A 21,208-nucleotide genomic window follows, 5' to 3' on the forward strand; every position below is an offset into this window, starting at 1 on the left:
CATACAATGCTTCTCTTCCTCTTCCTGTGTCCCCATCTACACATTCCGACTCTAGTTTTCTACCTCTTCCACAGTCCCTCTCCCTTCCTACAGCATCTTTCCCCTCTCACCCCTCCCATATTATCTCTCCCCTCTCACTCTTCCCTCACTATCTTTCTCTTCTCTTTACTCCCTCTCCCTTTCAACGACCTCTCACCTCTCCCTTCCCACACCTTCACCCTATTATCTCTCCCTTCTACGTCAGCTGGTGTCAGTAGGACGTGAGGAGGCTGACAGCCGTGCATGTCGCCCTCTCGTCCTGCTGACAGCGCTGACACCTGACACAGTCGCCACTGATGATGGACTCCAACGTCAGCCCAATGTCAGCAGGGTTCAGATTTTCCAGGGTTAATGGGTACAATAGTTTTCTTTTAACAGCACACTTAAGTGGTTCACTTTTAATTTGAACCACTAAGCAAAAAATATAGCTTCTAAAAATGGCTGCAAATTTATACTGAGGACAGACAGACAGACAGACACACAGACACACAGACACACACACACACACACACACACACACACACACACACACACACACACACACACACACACACACACACACACACACACACACACACTCTGCCAACTTTGAACCCTTAAATAAAGACATAAGAGAAGGGAAGGGAAGAGAATAAAATTAGCAAAACTTGTAACACAAAATAATGAGAAGACAGAAAGAAAGAATAAAGATAAGACAAATTAAAGAAAGGACAACTCAGGAAGCAAAAAAAAAATGGAAGACAAATGGAGAGAAAAACAAGTGAATCACCACAGTCAGGCAGAAGTTGACACGAATGTTGGAGAGAAGACAACATGAGACCCGTGAGGCCTTGACATGTTCCTGGGACGACAAACACTCACGTCGCAACACAGTTTTGACAGAGGACCATCCAAGGCAACATTGGTACGAAGTTTCACCAAAATCGAACCAGAAATTTTTAAGGAATAATTGAAACTGTGTAAAGTTAACGGACTCAGGAATCGACAACGGACGAATGGATGGAAGGACTTTCGAGCGGGTGGACAGACGGACGAGTGGGGAGACAGGCGGACGAGCGGATGGGTGAACGGAAGGCAGTGGGTATAGGAAAGTGAATCATCCGCCCGTCACACTGGTTGACATGTTCTGTGTTTATCTACTAGCTGGACTCAATGCAGTTATATAAATCCATTTTTTATAATAATTTCAAAGTATTGTTCAAATAATCATCAAAACTTAAAAAAAAAAACTGATTATGTGGTTGTAAGAAAACAGAGAACGCTGGACAAAAGTTCTTCAGCTGTTGTAGCCCAAATATTTTAACAACGCATAACTCAGAAACTTGGATGTTCTACTCAACGTGATTTTCTAAACTATAAATTCTACTAAACTGTTTCCTCATTCACAGTCAACTTGTGTACAGGGACGGCGGGTGAGGAGGCCACGATTCTCAGAAGCTCGTAAGTTAATTTCTCCCCCAAGTGGAAATGTAAGAACGCATCAAAAATGTCTCAATTAAGCTACGACACAAAGATCCCAGTTTAAAATGGCGTCATAATTACATCAAGACTGTATCGTAAATGGCTGCTTTCACTTATTCTCACCAACTGATAATAATTGATCTTACGAAGGCCTGATTCTCCGGGTGGTGCAGGGAGGGGGGGGGGCGCCCTAGGGACCCGCCTCATACTGGTCGCGAAGCTGTGTGAGTTATGGTTGACCGTGTTGGCCCAGCAAGACGCAGCATGCTGTGGTGGTGGTAGTAATAGTGGTAGTAGTAGTGGTGGTAATAGTAGTGGTACTAGTAGTGGTGGTGATAGTAGTAGTGATGGTTATAGTAGTGGCTGTAGCTCTGATGGTGGTGGTAGTGAGAGTGGTGGTGACGATGATGTTAATGCTATTGGTAATAGTGGCAGGGATGATGGTGGTAGCAGTAATAGGGGTAGTGGTGTTGGTGGTAGTGGTAGTGATGATGGTGATAGAGGAGAGTAGATGGCGGGACCCACGAACTAGACCTGTGTAGGAGTGAGTGGAAGGAGGAAGGAAGGAAGAGAGAGGGTGAGTGAGTGAGCAAGTGGAGGAAGGAAGGAAGGAATGAAGGAAGGAAGGAAGGAAGGAAATGATTGGAGGGAGGAAGGAAGGGAAAAAGTGAGTGTGTGACGAGAGGAGGGAGGGAGGAGGGTCTGCGGTACACCGTGTTTCACTGGTGATACAAAAAGATTCATGTTGGGATGAAATATAGCTCCTCTCACAAGAGCTCAGGGATCAAGGGGAGAGAGAGAGAGAGAGAGAGAGAGAGGAGAGAGAGAGAGAGAGAGAGAGAGAGAGAGAGAGAGAGAGAGAGAGAGAGAGAGAGAGAGAGAGAGAGAGAGGAAAGAGAGAGAGAGAGAGAGAGAGAGAGAGAGAGAGACTGATCAGCAAACATAACAGGGTTGCCAGGTCGTCAATCACCCACAGTACTACCAATATACCAGGCGACGACCCTCCCTCTCCTCCTCCTCCTCCTCCTTAATACACACACACACACACACACACACACACACACGCACACACACACACACACACACTTGTACAGTCTTATCATTGGTTGTTGGACCTCATTTGTCTTGTCTCTATGGCTTGATTCTTAAAGATTCGTAAGTTAATATCTGGGTTATAACGAAACTACTTGGTTTACTTCAGCTGAGACACAAATATACAATTCTCAAAGATTCATATGTTAATTTGAACTCTTAGCTGGCGGTGTACGAGGCATTTAACTTGCCCCGAAATACTGTACACTAATTACATTTCAAAATGGATTCAAAATTGCACTGCGACTCTACCTTAACTAGACAGGTTCATTAAGGACTAGTTAAGGAGACACAGAGTTAGAGAGACTCGGTGCAAAACCTTCTCACGCTTAAGGTAGAATCTCTGTGCGAGTTGGAAGTCACTTTGATGACACTTGAGAGAGAGGTCATGCTTGCTGAACTTCAACCCACCCGTCACAAGTAAGATCACGTAATCTATTTGTCTTCTTAAAACCAATCATCATTACGAGAGTCAATAATGCCCTTACGTAATCACACGCCAGTTAGATTAAGTTAAAACAGGTTTGGGTCTGGCTTTAGGCAGATGAAATTTCTCCAAGAGTGATTAGGTTAAATTTGTCTGGGATTAAATTAACATCATTGGGGCCTCAGACGACGGTACGTGTGCAGCTGCGCCAAGATGAAAATTGTTGACTCGCATGACGGCGTAATACCCGAGTCATCAAGGCTGAACGTGTCTTAAAACTTGTTTACACGAGGAAACAAAACCTCGTTAAACTACACTTAGGGGAAACAGCTGAGACCAGGCCATCACGGTGTGTTATGAGGAGGCCATATTGAAGGTGGTGGAGGGCAGTGACGGCCATACTGCCTCCTTGTGTACGGTAAACAGAGGCTTATATTTTACAGTGTTCCATGTCCCTCAGGCATACGAGGCCTCCTTTTAGGTACAATCATGACCATATACAGGTTTAGACTCTATTACCTAACGTAGGATCAAGTCAGGCGTAGTTCAAGGTCCTATTACTACAAGAACACATCAAATCATATGTTGTTTAAGGCCATATTATTCTTAAATCACCAGGTTAGGGGTGTGTTAAGCCAGGTTAGGTTAGATTACGATTGTGTTAAGTTACGGCTGTATTAAGATAGAACACACACACACACACACACACACACACACACACACACACACACACACACACACACACTTGAGATACATTCCTAATCCTATCAGGTACCAACTTTACGATGCCGTTACCACCTGGGAGTTACCACACCTGTACTTTATACTAAAATCTCTACTCGTGCGGTGCTGACTTTTCTGGGTAAACTTTGTGGCTCTGGCCCGGCTTAACAACACCCCAACTCCTCTAAAACTAACTACAACTAATTTATATAAACAACCAAAGCGGCCACTCCACGTCCAGCCTCGGATGGCTAATTGGTCAGTTCTTGTATATGTAATAAATTAAGTGGCTACTGTACTGTACTCCTCCGCCCGCTGCGCCACCAAGGTATTGAGTTAGGTTAGGTTAGGTTAGGTTAGGGTTAAGTGTTAGGTTAGTTAGGGTTAGGTTAGTTAGTGTTAGGTTAGGTGAGGTTAGTATTGCATTTAGTTGCTGCTATGGTATGTTAGGTAAGCTAGAACTGTGTTGAATTAGGTTTGGACCATGTTAATTAAGGAAGAACACACACACACACACACACACACACACACACACACACACACACACACACACACACACACACACACCAGCCAATATTCACCCCCACATTGAGACAGTGACAATACATTTATAATCACGATATATAATGTTTTCTCTCTCTCTCTCTCACCCCTCTCCCCTCCCTCGCCCCACCCAACTAGTCATTTATTATCGGTGGTTCTTTGTCTGGTAGTTAACAACAGCTTAGACCCCATTAACGAGGCAGTACAGCGGTGGAGGGACAATAATCCTTATGGGCGAGGGCAGTAAGGGCGAGGGTTGGTTGGGTGGCGCGCGGCGATCGCTACCAAGGCGAATCTCGGGTCGAGGTTAATGATGGCAGTTTGGTCGGTGGGCCCGAGGTGGCGCACACACACACACACACACACACATTTGTAAGTTCCTCCAACATTCCCATATTTTGGTTGACAGACAGACAGACTAGGTGATGTTCACTGAAAGATAGGGGATACAGCTGCCTAGTGGATACAGCGCTCACCTCCTATCCTAAGGGTCGCTGGTTCGATTCCGAGGCACTCCTAGTCCACCCAGTTGTGAATGGGTAGATAACTTTACAATTTGGGAAGTAAAGGCGGTCGAGTGCAGTGCCGGCCATGATGCGTCCTTGCATACAGAAGACTCAGTGTGCTGTATCCACACTGACTCTAACAGGCAGCCAGGCCTATAGAATCTACTTTCTCTTTTCACTGGTGGTTGAAGGAACAAGGTGGTGTGCACTACTGGGGAAACCACCGCCAGGAATCAGGAGTCCTACAACCCGAGAATGATTATAACACAACTCCTACCCGGGTCAGGATTTGAGGGCTGGCGAGAGAGGAAGATAAGATGGGGGAGGGGGAGGTACGAGAATGGGATGGGGAGATGGGGAGGGAGACGGAATGGTGTAAGAGAAGGAAAGAGGGAAGGTGGGAGAGGATGGGGAAATGAAGGATGATAGGTAAAAGGAGGAAATTTAAAGGAAGAAGAAATAAATGAATGAGAAAGAAAGGAAATGAAGAAAGGACAGACCACGAAGAAAAGAATTAACCTCCCCTCCCCTCCCCTTCCTGTTGGTGCCTGGGGAGTGTACACGCGCCCAGGACCCGTGACTCACGCGCGTGTGGTGACAAAGGAGTTGGGTGTGTTGCGTGGCCAGCGTGTAAATGCAGGTGTTGGGGGGAGAAAAAGGAATAGTAGGAGGAGTTAACTAGGAAGGCGTGGTGGTGGTAGTGATGCTGGTGATGGTGGTAGTGGTGGTGGTAGATGGGCTACATTATGTATATATTCTCCAACTGTTTCCATCCTTCCCTTCTTTCCCCCCTTTTCTACCCTTTCAGTAACTGTAAATCCCTAACAATACCCCCCCCACCCTCCATTAACACCCCTTCCCCTCATACATAACCTAATACCCACCCTCACCTTTTCCTCTACATCCTTCACCCCTTCAGTATATATATATATACCCTTCCCCACCTCTAATTCCACCCCATTAAAAAAAAAATCCCATTCCCTTCCTCAACTCCCCTCCCACCCCCTAATTAAATGTACAAATCCCTTTCCCTCCCCATCACCAAAATACACAATCCCCCCCCCTCTTCGCCACCACCTCCCCACCATCAATTAACACAAAACCTCAAACTAGCTGTACAATCTTTCCTGACGTATCGCCACCATATATAACGCGGCCCAACACTCACTCCATAATAAATGATTCAGATCAGAAAATCTCTAAAGACTTGTAAATAATCTATACACAGGTCATGAGGTGTTGGTCATTACGGGAGAAATTGAACCGACAAACGTCAATGGAACGAAGCAGTGTCGTATATCAGCTCGGTATAGACGTTCGAAGCAATGAGCTCTTACACACACACACACACAGAGGCGACTTGATTGTGTTTTATCGATCCTGGGTCGGGTGCGCTATAGTGTGACTCTCGCCTAATTGGTCCCCTTAAAGGAGCAACAATTACACATCAACAGGCGCCTTTATGTCGTAACACAGGTAGTTAATTGTACGTGGAATGAGAGGGGAGGGAATAAAAGAGAGAGGAAACATAAGGAGGGGAAGAAAAGACAGTTATCGGGAGGGAAAAAAGACGGAGTTTTCGTGAAGGTGAGAAGGGAAGAAAAGGAAGTTATCATGAGGCATCAAGAGAAAGTTATCATGAGAGAAGGAAGAAATAAAAGTTAATTAATTTATTCTGGAGAAAAATAGTGTACAGTTTGCCAGTAACAATATGGCAGCCAGTCTTGACCTGACCGAACGATAGTCCAACTAACTCTAACCTAACCTCCCACGCCCCTTCCACTCCCTCCCACACCCCTTCCACTCCCTCCCACACCTCTCCCATGCCCCTTCCACACCTTTCTCATCAAAGATAGATAGGCATTTACCTTCACAAACACCTACCAAAACTCTCTCCTGTTTGCCATCACACACACACACACACACACACACACACACCCCCTAATCCTCCATACACTGACTCACAAATACCTAATCAAAATTTTTAATCTGTATCATAATGGAAATGTCAAGGTGTGTATTCTAACAATAAATATGTCCCGTAATTGGTGCCAGGGGGTACGTTGAGTGAATGTAGTATAGGTAAGGTAGGGTGTGTGAAGTAATAATGGATTCAAGTACGGTAATTGGTTCTCATTTACATTACAATGCCAGTGTGTGGGTGTACGATTCAGATGTGCATGTGTAGATTAGACAGTCAATATGTACTGTACAACTCTAAATGTCTGTGTGTACATTATAACACCAATTTGTACACTTCAGGATAATTGTATGTGTATTTCATTAGTTATACACCTCGCATACACCGCACATACACCCCTCATATACACCCAGGCAGTCATATACACCATAAAAGAACGAGGAAAGGTTATTGGTTGCATGTCGGGATGTCCCTTGTGATTAATGTTTATCAATAATGTTAAAGTGGTAGTAATGAAGAAGCTTATTATATACTAGAGGAAGGAAGAACAAGATAGTAGAGGTGGGGAGTAATAAAGCCTTTACACACACACACACACACACACACACACACACACAACACACAACACACAACACACACACACACACACACACACACACACACACACACACACAACACACAACACACACACACACACACACACACACACACACACACACACACACACACACACAAACACACACAACACACACACACACACACACACACACACACACACACACACACACACACACACACACACACACACACACACAACACACAACACACACACACACACACACACACACACACACACACACACACACACACACACAAAACACACAACACACACACACACACACACACACACACACACACACACACACACACACACAACACACACACACACACACACACACACACACACACACACACACACACACACACCACACAGATAGACATGTGGCTTCAGATTGTTAGTTTATACCCTGCATTTGATGATGGTACTGGTGGTGGTAGTGTAAGTGTTGGGTCCTCAATGATGTGTGTGTACATGTCCCTCTGAGAGTTAACTTGTCTCACTTAAATTACAGCAGGTGGGTTCTCTAGAGTTCCTAGGTTCATTTTACCTTAAGCTACTACACAAGGATGGATTCTCAAAGGTTCCTCTCTTAATCCCTTCTACCGTTTGTCCTTTTCTTCCTTCTACCTTCTCTCCTTTCTTTCTTTCCCCACTTTTTCTCTCTCCCTTCCTTCCCCCCTTTCTCTCCCTCTTCCTTCCTTCTACCTTCTCTCCTTCCTTCACCTTCCCCACTTTCTTTCTTCTTCCTTCCCTCCCTCCTTCCTTCCTTCCTTCCTGCTTACCATCCTCCTCCCCTTCCTTCCTTCTTCCCTTGCTCTGGCCCGTGCTTAATTTAACTCTTCCCCTTCCCTCTATTGCTTCCTCTTCTTATGGCTGCGTCTTGCTGTCTCTTGATTACCTTCCTCTTATTCACATCTTCGTTCTCAGTCTCCTTTCCTTCCCCTCATTTACTGTAGAAACTGTCTGTCTATCTGTCTGTCTGTCTTCTTGTATTTGTCTGTCTGTTTTGTGTTTATCTTTGTTTGCCTGTCTCTATCTTTCTGTTTTTTTTTATTTTCTCTATTTATCTTTTTTATCATTCTCTCTCCATCTCTTTATCATCCTTATCCTTTCATTTGTCTATCTCTTTTCACCGTGACTTCTCCCCCTTTATCTCTCATTTCTTATCGTCTTTTGTAATTCCTCCTTTCCCTTCCCTGCTAATTCCTCTTTCTTTAATTCTCAATCTCCTTTATCTCTTCTTCACCCTCCTCCTCACCCTCCTCCTCCTCCTTCTTCTTCTTCTTCTTCTTCAGCCACTCTCACACATGACGGTATATATATATAAGGTGGTCATAATTAATTAGACAGGACGAACACCACTATCACACAACCACGACAAACACCTTTTAAGCACGCTACCTCCTCCTCCTCTTTCCTTCCCTCCCACCTATACCCTCTCCCCTCGCCTCTCTCTGCTTCTCTTCCATTACCTCCTCTCCCATTCATTTCACCTCTCTTCCGATTCTCCTGACCACCTCGTCTCTTCCTTCTCTATCGTCCTTCCTCTATCTCTTCTTTATTTTCCCCCATCTCCTCCTTTCTTCTCTCCCCTCTCTCCTACTCCTTCCTTCTCTTCCCTCCATCATCCTTCGGTCTCTCCTCTCCTCCTTCTCCCCACATTTCCCATCGTTCTCTCCCCACTCACTAAACTCCCCACCCAGCTTGATCACGGTGACATTTTCTGGATATTAAAGCCTTATCGTCGTGGCCCGCTCTTAACCCGCTAAACTGTGGCTTGGCGTCAGGGTGTGGATAGTGTGGATAGGAGCGTGTGGATGGGGTGTGGATAACAGGATGTGGATAGTATGAAGATTGGAGGGTTGTGGACGGGATTTGGATGAGGTGTGGATAGAATATGAATACTAGGGTGTGGATAAGAGGGTGTAGACTGCAATGATGTTAATGGGGATTGGGCGTGGTGTGGATAGAGCTGTGGAGAAGAGGTGTGTGGATGGAGGATAGATGGAAAAGAGAGATAACACGATGAAGCAGGATGGAATAAGAGGGAAAGACGGAAATTGAGAGAAGGACAAGGAGAGGAAGAGAAGACGAGGGGAGAGAAGAGAGAGGATAAAAGGAAAGAGGGAAGGAGGAAAATAGGGGAGCCTGAGGGTAAAGACAGACACACATACCCTCACATTACCATCAACAGGTTAATTAAGGCAGATAAAGGTACATCAGGTGTTTCATTATCGAATTCCCTCATTAAACAGCTACTTTAAACCATATACCCACTAACACCTGCTATTAATTACATACAAAACTAAAAAAAAAAAAAAAATCCTAAGAACGGGACGTCCATAACGCGGCTCATCCTCGTTAACAACTAGACCAATTAGCGCGTGTATACATTTACATACTGAATACCTGTCAATATATACAGGTAAATCCCACCCTCCCCCTCATCCACCTCCACCCAGAAAAAAAAATAGTAAATCCCACTTTAATGTGAGTTACAGTGTTTGGATTTGCCTGACCTGACCTGACCTGACCTAACCTAACCTAACCTAACCTACTAAACCTTATATATCCCAACGAAATTTTAAACCTAACCTAACCTAACTTAGCCTAACTCTAACCTAGCCTAACTCAAACCAAACCTAACCTAACCTAACCTAACCTAGCCTAACTCCAGCCTAACCTAATCAAACCGTGTCATCAATAAATACAATCCAATACAATATACAATTTGTAAAGCCATATTACCGCTTCAATTTATTCATGTAGTCTTGAACATAAGTTAGTGTAGCCATGTCATTATAATTGGATATATCTCATTTAATACACACTGCCACATAAATATACTTATTTATATATAAATATATATATTAGTAAGTACACAGACTGTAATTACGGATGAAATGAGGAGTTCAGGAGTTAATATGTAATTACTATGTTAATATACCTGGGCCATCATTAATCATATACACAGGTAATGACACTTCAACTTCACTGGAATGATGATAATTAACACCTTTTCACACCTCCATGAGTACAAAGTTCATCTCCATCACACGTGTCCGGTAATTAGAACACATACCGCAAACGTATTCACAGAGTTTTAATCATCCCGTTGTAAATTAATTTGCTGTAAACAAACACAAACTCTCTCTCTCTCTCTCTCTCTCTCTCTCTCTCTCTCTCTCTCTCTCTCTCGCCTTTTGTCGCCGGGGTTGATGGCGTTGCGGTACACAAGGGCTTCACTGTCACGCTCCCGTCAGGAAGAAGTCTGATTGCTACTACGGTCATTAAAACCAGCTAATTTACCGCCCCCCTGCCATTTAAAACCCAGTCGCCGCTATTAAAGGTGACAATATTGATAAAATTGCGTGCCTTCCCCTAGACAGTGGCCACGCCGGAATCTTAGCCTGGTGGTTCGAACTGGCCAAAACTTATCTGAGCGTGGCCACCTCCTTTACTAGACCACCACTTGCCCCGCACAGGAGCCCACCCCTCGCCCGCACAGAGGCCACCCTCGCCCAGGGGCGCACTTGCACAGGTACCACTTGCCTTGCACAGAGGCCACCTTGCCCCGCACAGGGCCACCACTCGCCTTGCACAGGCCTGCTTGCCCGCACGGCAGGGGTACCCTCGCCCGCACAGGGGCCACCACTTGCCCCGCACAGGCCCATGGCGTGCGTGTCAGCGTCGTGGTGGCTACACACCTGGTAATCATGGTCAACATTGGGGTCACGCCTGTAATTGCACACTAGGAGAGAGAGACTGGAAGGGGAGAAGAGTTATTGAGGAGAAAGCAAGAGACTAAGAGCTTATTAGGAAGAAGGGAGAGGGAAGGAAGAGGTCCGCACGACGGGGAAGTATTGAGACACTGAACCTCTCTCTGCCCTCCTGTTGGTCTTATACTTCACTGAATTTGTTAGAATTTACAAATGCATAAAAAACAAATATTTATTCCTCAAAAAAGTTTCTAACTGCTGACGTCATCACCGACAGCTGTGACGTCATCCCCAACTGCTGTGACGTCATCCCCAACTGCTGTGACATAACCCACCAACTGCTGTGACTGCATAACCAACTGCTGTGACATCAACACCAACTGCTGTGACGTCACACATTTTGTGTGTGTGTGTGTGAACAGTTTCCAGCTATCACAGGTTTTATAGGGGAAACAGGTTTTCTCTTTACCTCTATCAACAAAAATATTTCCTATTTTAATATTTTCCTCGATCACTTAGACTGGTAAAAAATGTATAAACATATATGCAGATGTATATGCATCATACATGAGCCATATACATAGGTACAGCTGCTTCCCTTACCCACGCAGTATACAGTACAGTGACGCTACTTCTGCTGTGGGTACTGAAAGCAGGTGTCGTCCCTTGAGGTCACTTATGGTTAGTAGCATCTCCCTGACATTTTGGGATCAATCGAGTGACCTTATCTTCCACTGAACCTAACCTAACCAAAGTTATCCTCCACTACTAAGTTTTTCTCACACACTAACTGTAGGTTCCTCTTAATTACGGCAACCACGTTATCATCAGTCACAACGTAAAGGTCTGGTCATGTGATGTATTCAAACTCCCGAATTAAGATGCCCGAGTGTAACTAATTATGATACAGTCTCGGTTCAATGTCGACGCCATTCTAGGTAATAAAAGTAATAATGATTGTTTTACTACTATAACTACAATAAAAAAATAATAATAGTGTTTTCGAGAACTTGGTGCATCAGATTAACAATACAATAGAAACAGAAACTCATGAAATCCATCTGTGTCGTAACAGAATGATCTGAGGAGTTAAAGAATAATTCACAATATGAACCTTTAGAATTCACTGTCATCTCTCTCTCTCTCTCTCTCTCTCTCTCTCTCTCTCTCTCTCTCACACACACACAGTGTTTACTCAACATTCATACTTCCCAAGCTCACCTATGTCTCCCCTGCCTGGTCTTCCTCCGTAAATGCCACACAGCGTAAACACCTAGAAAAAGTGCAGAAAAGGGCATGCAAGATTATTCTCTCCCCTTCCTACTCCACATATCAAGAAGTGCTCAACACACTGACCCTCTCGGCTCTCTCTGACCATCACCACGACCTCATCTGCAAATTAGGTGAGAAACTTCTGCACCATCCTCGACACCGGCTCCTACTACCACCCAAGGTCCCTCGTCCGAGAATTGCTGTTCGACACCACAACCGCATCCAGCCCATACGGGCACGTACTGATTGCTATAAGAACAGCCCAGTCCCAACCATTGCAAAAATTATCAATAACTTGTAATCAACCAGTGTATTCACTCCCAGTCAATCTTACCTTTTTACACTGTCACTATGTTGAAATGCCCTGTAGTATGACCTTCTCCCCACCTAGTCATTATATATCATATTTGTATCACTTATGTTACTTGTATATTATTTGTAAATCAAGAGACCCATTCTACAATTATGCAACTGTATATTTTCAGCCTTCCGGCTGCCACGCTCTTTCAATAAACCGTTAATTATAATTATCATTATTATTACACACACACACACACACACATTTTTATCATCTCTACCAAAGATCTCGTGACGTAACCAAATGTCTTCCTGAATTACTTGTGTCTGTCTATGTCGGCCCTCGTCGTGACCTCAGTGAAGGTCAGGTCAAGCTGGTGAATAAACTACCTGAAAACATGGTCAAGACAACTGCCTCCTGACCTATTGGACTGACCCAGCACCGGTTTTTAGTTAGTTTAACAAATTTATTGGCAAAGCTTGTAGTACAGTTTGCCTATTCTGAGTAATTCAGTCAGGTCTTGACACTGAGGGTGGTATCACTTCTCACTGCCACGCAGGACAGAGGTTCATACACAAAGAAATACATCATATTCATTAACAACTATAAATGTATAGAGGTCAGATTCATGTGGGTAATGTCACTGTTCACTACCATGCAGGACAGAGGTTCGTACACAAAGAGATGCATCATATTCATTGACAGTGTATATATATATATATATATATATATATATATATATATATATATATATATATATATATATATATATATATATATATATATATATATATATATATATATATATATATATATATATATATATTGATAAAACCACACGGGAAAAGGGAAACAACGGAGCACTGGTAGAGAGCTATTGTAAACTGAACCTTTTTTTTTAAATGTTTAATTATAGTTTCGTTGGATTTCCTATTTACCGGAAGTTTGATTTATTGGACTTCTGAACTACCGGACCTCCAATCTACTAAATTTATACTAAGACTTTCAAAATCCTGGAATTCCTATTTACCGTATTTCCAAACTCCCGGACTTTCGACTATGGGACTTGGAATCTTCTATATCGCTTATCGTACTTATGATCTACTGGACTTCATTAATTCTATGGACTTATAAGGACATTCACAATCAACTGGACTTTCTACGGACTGGGCACCCAATTAAAAGTGGATTTTGTTCATCCTGCCCTGCGATCACCAGAAGCTAACCATGTTTACCCAAGAAGGTCCTCACCTCACACCTACCAAATTGCTTTTACTTAGACGAGTATTGACCTAACTGGACTATGCACAGAGCTGCTGGAATATCCATTGAGTTTCTGGAATACGTACCGAATTGCTGGAATATGCATCGAGCTTCTGGAATACATATTGCTTTACCTTCCAGAACTAGACGAAGGCTCTCTGCTTCACCTTCCAGAACTAAGGCTCTCTGCTTCACCTTCCAGAACTAAGGATCTCTGCTTCACCTTCTAGACTAAGGCTCTCTGCTTCACCTTTCAGACTAAGGCTCTCTACTTCACGTTCCAGAACTAAGGCTCTCTGTTTCACCTTCCAGAATTAAGGCTCTCTGTTTCACCTTCCAGAACTAAGGCTCTCTGCTTCAATGTTTTCTTCTCAAAGGCAATACGATCCAGCACTTTGAACAATCCGAGATACACAGGATCCCAGCACCTAGCACTGCCTAGCACCCAGCACTGCCCAGCATTCCAGCCGGGTCGAGGGGAGGACACCAGATGATTGTGTTATTAATGCTACAAGGTCCCCAACCCTCACCTTCTCCGGCCACTCTCACCTCCCGTCACTCACACCTCCCGTCACTCACACTTCCCATCACTCACACCTTCCGTCACTTATATCTTCCGTCACATAAATCTGCAGTCACTCACACCTCTCGCCATTCACACCTCCCGTCACTTATATCTCCAGTCACTCATACCTCCCGTCACTTACACCTACTACCACTCACACCTCCCGTCACTCACCTGTTACATCCCCCGTCACTTATATATCCAGTCACTCACACCTCCCGTCACTCACACCACCCGTCACTCACCTGTCACAACCGTTACGCCCTCCCGTAGAGTCACTTTCCTTAACTCAAAGTTCTCTATCATTTCTAGAAGTAAATATGTAATACTCTCTTCCTACTGAATTACATATAATACAGACCTAGACACCAGATCACACTATAGGCCTAAAACACATAGGCCTATATCACGTAGTAGTTATATCCTATATCACACCATAGGCCTATAACACATATATAACCTCGTTACTCTATATCACGTCAAAAGACACATGATGGACGCGTTACTTCACCAAAATATCCTGCAATAGTCAACATGTAATTGAATATATTCTCTTGCAATCAGATCCTTTATAATGTCAACAGAGCTTTCATCAAAACCTAAGGCAATATTTATTGAGTTGTTGTAATAATATGTTATTGCAACCAGATTATATGATGTAATGTAGCTTAGTATTGCAAGATCACATTCTACCTGTTCTTTTTACGCTCACAGTTCAAGAGAGATGGAACTACCCAAACATGTCTCATCCAGGTATAATATTTATGGTAATGTGCGTGTATATTATATTTGTAAATATATATATTCCACACACACACACACACACACACACAAATCACCGTCACATAAAAACTAAACTACACACATCACCACAGAACAAAATTACTCTCTGGTAAAAACTCCCTCACACCAACGCCTTAAGTTAAATGCTTCTACTTACAAGACCCACTTAAGAAACAGTCACGAACACTACAGCAGCGAAAACCTTTATGTAGTCATTCTCACACACTTAGAAGATACTTATACACCATTTCAAGACATGCATGGCGACTGTGAACACGAAAGATATTTAATATAAGTAAATTCCTGCGACCGGTTTTAATCACTTATTAAATATTAAGAAATACATACACTTGGATTTTCATGAATTTTAAGTAAAATTAACAACAACAATAATAACAATAACAACAATAACAACAATAATAATAATAATATTAATAATAATAATAATAATAATAATAATAATAAAAATAAAAAACTACTGTGTATCCAACTACGGTTTTTGTATCATTAATCCATACTCCCTCCTTCTCCCCTTCCTAGCGTCTCTCCCCTCACTTACCTTCCTTCCTCTTCCTCCTCCTTGTACTCATTCTACTCGACCCTGTACCTCCTCGGTCCCCCAACTCCAGCAATTCTCCATGACTCCTACCTCCCCCCCCTCCCCCCCTTTCTCCTCACTCCCCCAGCAAGTGAGGGGAGACTGTGATCATTATTTATGTTGCTGTGGTGACGACGGACAGACACACATACACACTGCTCGCCAGGCTGTGACCCTTTAATCTATGATGAGCAGGTGTGGTCCTAGGGAGGGGAAGGTGAAGGAGAGAGTATAGGTGGTGATGGGGATTAAGGGAGAGGGGGTAAAGGGATGGAGGGAAAGGGTAGGTGGGGATGGGGGTAGGAGTAGGTTATGAGGGTAATTTAGGTTAGGTTAGGTTAGGTTAGTAATGATTTTATTAATTTTAGTTTGTGACAATGTTATGATTACCTAACCTAATCTTCCTTCCTTCCTTCCCTCCTTCCTTCTCCTCCTCGACCACCCCATCCACCACACACACACACACACACACACACACACACACACACACACACACACACACACACACAGAGATCAAATATTCTATTACAAAATGAAAATTGAGAAGAAAAAACATGACCCGATGATTTGATGTAAATTATTCACCTCTACGATAAAATTACTTATTACAGGTAGGGAACAGGTGAGGGAGAGGTAAGAAGGAGGAGGAGAAGGAGAGAGGGAGGAGTTGATGGGAGGGAGGGAAGAAAAGGGGGAAGGAGGTGGGGAGGGGAAGAGGGAAGGAGGGGAGGAGGAAAGGGGGGAGGAGGGAGGGAGAGGGGGGACACGTAGGTGGTAGAGTGAGTAAAGTAGTTCTCATGGATAAGACACTTTTTTGAGGTTAGGATATGGGAGGGTGGGTCACTGAGGTCAGGAAATGAAGGGTTAGACATGGGGGTGTAAGATATGGGAGAGATGTAGTTCTTGTTAGGCAGGACACAGTAAAAGGGGGGCGCACGTGTGGGGATATACTGCTTGAGGGTAAAAAAAAATAAAGGAGAGAGTAAGATAGGGTAGGACATGGGGAAGGAGACAGTTCTTATATGATAGGACATGGAGGACGGTAGGGCTTGAGGACATACCTGTAGGGGAAAAGACACGAGGAGGGACTGTTGGACATGATGGGTTGAGGACATAGAGGCTGGGACATGGGGGAGTTGGGGGGGTTGTTGGAGGACATACGAAAGACTTCAGCAACACAGGCAGGTAACTTCCCCAGTCAGCAATGATTACGGATATATTCAACTGTTCAATATTTTTTAGCGGCGTGGTTGAGAAGGGGCGGCGGAGTGGTTGAGAGGGGCGACGATTTGGATGAGAGGGGCTGCGGGATGGATGACGGGGTTTCTGCAGCATGGATGAGAAGGGGCGACGTGGGTGAGAGGGTGGACGAAAGGTGAGAGGGGCGGCAACGTGGGTGAGGGGGTGGCGAGAGGAGGGGTGGCGAGTGGAGGGGTGGCGACGTGGGTGAGAGGTTGGCGGCGTGGGTGAGAGGGGCGGCGTGCCTCCAGTATTCAGACCTTAACTAGCATGTCTTGCCAATTTTCCATCCCGGGGAATATCTATAGAGTCCAATTTGGTGAGAGGTTTTAGGTCCTGTTAGCAAACTCCGCCTCAGGCTGTCCACGACTGGTCAAGCTCCTGTGTGTGTGTGTGTGTGAGAGAGAGAGAGTTGAGGGGCATGTGTGAGAGGTAAGGGCGAGAGGTAAGGGCGAGAGGTAAGGGCGAGAGGTAAGGGAGAGGGGTAAGGATGAGGGGTATGTATAAGTATGTATATATATGTCTGTATGTATGTATGTGTATGTATGTATGTATGTATATGTGTGTGTGTGTGTGTGTGTGTGTGTGTGTGTGTGTGTATCAGGTGGTTAAAGGCAAGAGGTCTTGGGTTCAGCTTGGCCCTATTAACGTCAGGTCACGCCGGTGTCAGGTAAGGTATACAGGTACGTCACGATGCCACCTAGCGGCCAAGAAAACTCCAACCATCACCTGGACCCGACACCTGTTCTATTCCCCCATCTACGTATAACCCTAAGAATATACACCATTACAAACACCAATATTTACCCCATAATATGCTCCTTTAATTCAAGGTAATCAAACGCTGATATACACATGACATATATAGACCAACCCGTCGCATATATTCCTCAACTTAGCATAGGTATATATACTGAGAGATTGGACGTAATTAAAAGCCAACAGGAGGCCCATTCAGATCGCAGAGCTAACAGGTTCTCCCCCTCAGGTGCCTCGGAACTGGTCAATAGTTTGCCAATTGCCTATCAGGGAGCGCGTCTTTCTAGCCGGGCAGAGGAGAGGTGCCAGGCAGGTGGTGGTGTGGAAAGCAGGTGGTGAGGAGAGGGGATGAGGTGGTGAGGAAAGAGGGGAAAATAAAGAGGAGAAGGGAAAGGATGGGGTTGTGTACAGTGGAAAGGGGAGGATAAAGGGGTGAGGAAGAGGAAGGGAAAGAGGAAGAGGAGGAGGAGGAGGAAGTTGGTGGTGAGAAAAGTGGAGATAAAGGAAAAATGTAGAGAGGAGGAAGAAGAGTAGGAAGAAGGAATGAGAAGAAGGAAAGATGCTAAGTATTTTCCTCTCCTCCATTCCCTCCCTTCTCCAACACTCCTTTACCTCCTTTAAATCTCTCCCTCACCTTCTCCACCACACCCTCCCTCACATCTTTACTCAGCAGGGAGGGAGGAGGAGGAGGGGGGGGGAGGGACAGGAGAGACAAAGACAGCTGATAAATGCTAATTAGTAAACATAAACCCTAATAAAAAAAGAAGAGTGACGAAAGAGAACAAGGAGAGAGAGACAGAGAAGATGGAGTTTATAACAGCCAGGATGTCAGGATAAACGAGTGGAAGTGGCAGTCGGAAGGGGAGAGAAGAGAGGGTAGTTTATGGAAGAGGGAAGGGATGGGTGGACAGAGAGAGAGAGAGAGAGAGAGAGAGAGAGAGAGAGAGAGAGAGAGAGAGAGAGAGAGAGAGAATATGATGATAAAGATGGTGGATAAGGCAACAGCGATGGTGTTATGCTTAAGCTCTCCCTGGACCCTCACTAGGAACGCGTTGGTACCTTCGTCTCACCTTTCGGGGCTCAGGTAAAGCTTCCTCCTGCCCCCTCCCCCTCCAACCCCCTCTTCCCACAAACAAGCAAAGGTGCAGTAAACATAACAGTCTTCATACATATTCATCACACGACTCACACTCTCTCTCGCTTTCTTTCTGCCTTTCGTTCTTTCTCTCGCTATCTCTGTGTCTCCTCTTAGACCTTCCATGTTTATTGTTGGTCTTTGTTATTGGTGTTTTGTTAATGTTTTCTTTTTATTTATTCTATTCATGCTTTATCCTCTTTTATTTTAATCTTTATTCATGTTTATTCTTTATTTCTCTTGTGTTCTTTGTACGTGTTTTTGTGGGCGTATTTTCTCTTCTATTTTATATTTACGTTTGTGTTTATTATTTTTTTTACACGCATTCTTTTCCGTTTCTTTTGTTTGTTTTTATCATCCACTCTCTCTGTCTCTCTCTCTGTCTCTCTGTTCCATCCACCTTTATTTTCATCTTCCACCCACATTCAATATCCCTCTCCTCTCATATTTATTCATCTTCTCTGTACTTACTCTTTATCAATAATTCCTCCTCCCACACTCTCTTTACCCCTCTCCGTTCACACCTCGGGTCTTTCATCATCCATTATTCCTTTATTTATTCACGTCTACTCCTCTTCCTCCTCCTTCTTCTTCTCCTATTTCCTTTGACGCTGGTTTGTAAAATATTCTCATCTTCTTCCCTTGTTCGAGTGCATCATCTGGGAGACACTGAGCTTATCTTAAGATTTTATTTAATTTAATGTTTTTACCTTTTTTTCAGTAGGGTAATATTCTTCCGCTTATTATTTATTCCCTACGTTTACCCTCGTCTTCTGTGTGTGTGTGTGTGTGTGTGTGTGTGTGTGTGTGTGTGTGTGTGTGTGTGTGTGTGTGTGTGTGTGTGTGTGTGTGTGTGTGTGTGTGTGTGTGTGTGTGTGTGCGTGTGTGTGTGTGTGTGTGCGGTTCTTAATAAATGACAACCTCCCCTTCACTTTATTTACGAGAGACACCTTATTAAGTTCGGTCAAGAGAGTCGTATAAATCTTTCTTTCTCTAATCCGGAAATAGTATTAATGTGTAAGGGAATGGGATAGCTTGTTCGGTGGGGTGGTCGTTGGGGTTGGGGGTGGTCGTTGGAAGTGGGATGGGGGTGGTCGTTGAAGGGAAGGAGGGAGGTGGTTGGGGTGGTCATTATGGGGGTGGGGGATGGTCGTTGGAAGTGGGATGGGGGTGGTCGTTGTAGGGAAGGAGGGAGGTGGTTGGGGTGGTCGTTGTAGGGGGTGGGTGATTGTGGTGGTCGTTGTAGTGGGGTCGGTGATTGTGGTCAGGTCCGGCCACATTGCAGTAATACATCATCTCTTGTAATAAATTCTCTAAAGTATCCAAACAAATATATAAAGAGAAAACATGACAGAGATATATCTACTACAAAAACCTCTGGTAGGTTAGGTTAGGTTAAGTTAGGTCATTTTAGGTTAAGTTAGAGTTTAGTCAGGTTAAGTTAGGTCATTTTAGGTTAAGTTAGAGTTTAGTCAGGTTAAGTTAGGTAATTTTAGGTTAAGTTAGAGTTTAGTCAGGTTAAGTTAGGTAATTTTAGGTTAAGTTAGAGTTTAGTCAGGTTAAATTCGGTAATTTTAGGTTAAGTTAGAGTTTAGTCAGGTAAAGTTAGGTAATTTTAGGTTAAGTTAGAGTTTAGTCAGGTTAACTTTAGTATAGGGAAGTTGTTATATGAAGTTGGTTATTTACTTAAGTTAGGCTAAATGGCCTAGCAGTCCTGTCCGTGGTACCTGTTTAACACTGGTCACTCCCGACCTCCCTACACGGTGCCAGACAGCTACCCACCACTGGAATGCGCTCAGGAACACTACAATTTCCCTCTAATTAACTACTTCAGTACACAACATATTCTCCTTGTGTTCTGGGATGGACACGTTTTTTAATGGCGTCAGTATATCACAGAGACTCACACCCCCCCTCCCCCGGCCTGCCTCCACAGGCCGTTGAAAAAATTAAATATATATATTTTTTAATAATTCAAGCAACTCAGGACAGGTGATCCTCTCGCCACGACTCTATTAAAACTGCCATCAGCCTGCCTCGTTAAATGCCTCTTTAATGGTCGTTAAACAGATGGATAGTAAAATTGAACTCGTAAGTCATGCAAGTGAAGGATGGAAGTCCTTTGTATGTTTTTTTTGTTTTTTTTTTTAGTAAATATTCAACAACACTCAAAAGGCAAACACGAGAATATTTTACACCGCCAAGCATCTTAAACCTTCCTACCAACACCTCACGGGGACATG

General features: G+C 44.0%; 1 protein-coding gene across 1 annotated transcript in view; it reads right to left on the reverse strand.

Annotated features, from left to right (window-relative positions):
* Nucleotides 1-21,208, reverse strand: part of LOC121873741 (irregular chiasm C-roughest protein-like) — a 137,669-nt gene that overhangs the window by 63,270 nt on the left and 53,191 nt on the right. Inside the window, exons 5-6 of the mRNA XM_042377445.1 lie at nt 14,082-14,191; nt 10,887-11,041 (exon numbers count right to left, since the gene is read on the reverse strand). Coding sequence (XP_042233379.1) covers nt 10,887-11,041; nt 14,082-14,191 — 265 coding nt within the window. The remainder of the gene's footprint in view (nt 1-10,886; nt 11,042-14,081; nt 14,192-21,208) is intronic.

This window comes from Homarus americanus, unplaced genomic scaffold, assembly GCF_018991925.1.
Source record: "Homarus americanus isolate GMGI-L3 unplaced genomic scaffold, GMGI_Hamer_2.0 scaffold27042, whole genome shotgun sequence".
NCBI classification, from domain to species: domain Eukaryota; kingdom Metazoa; phylum Arthropoda; class Malacostraca; order Decapoda; family Nephropidae; genus Homarus; species Homarus americanus.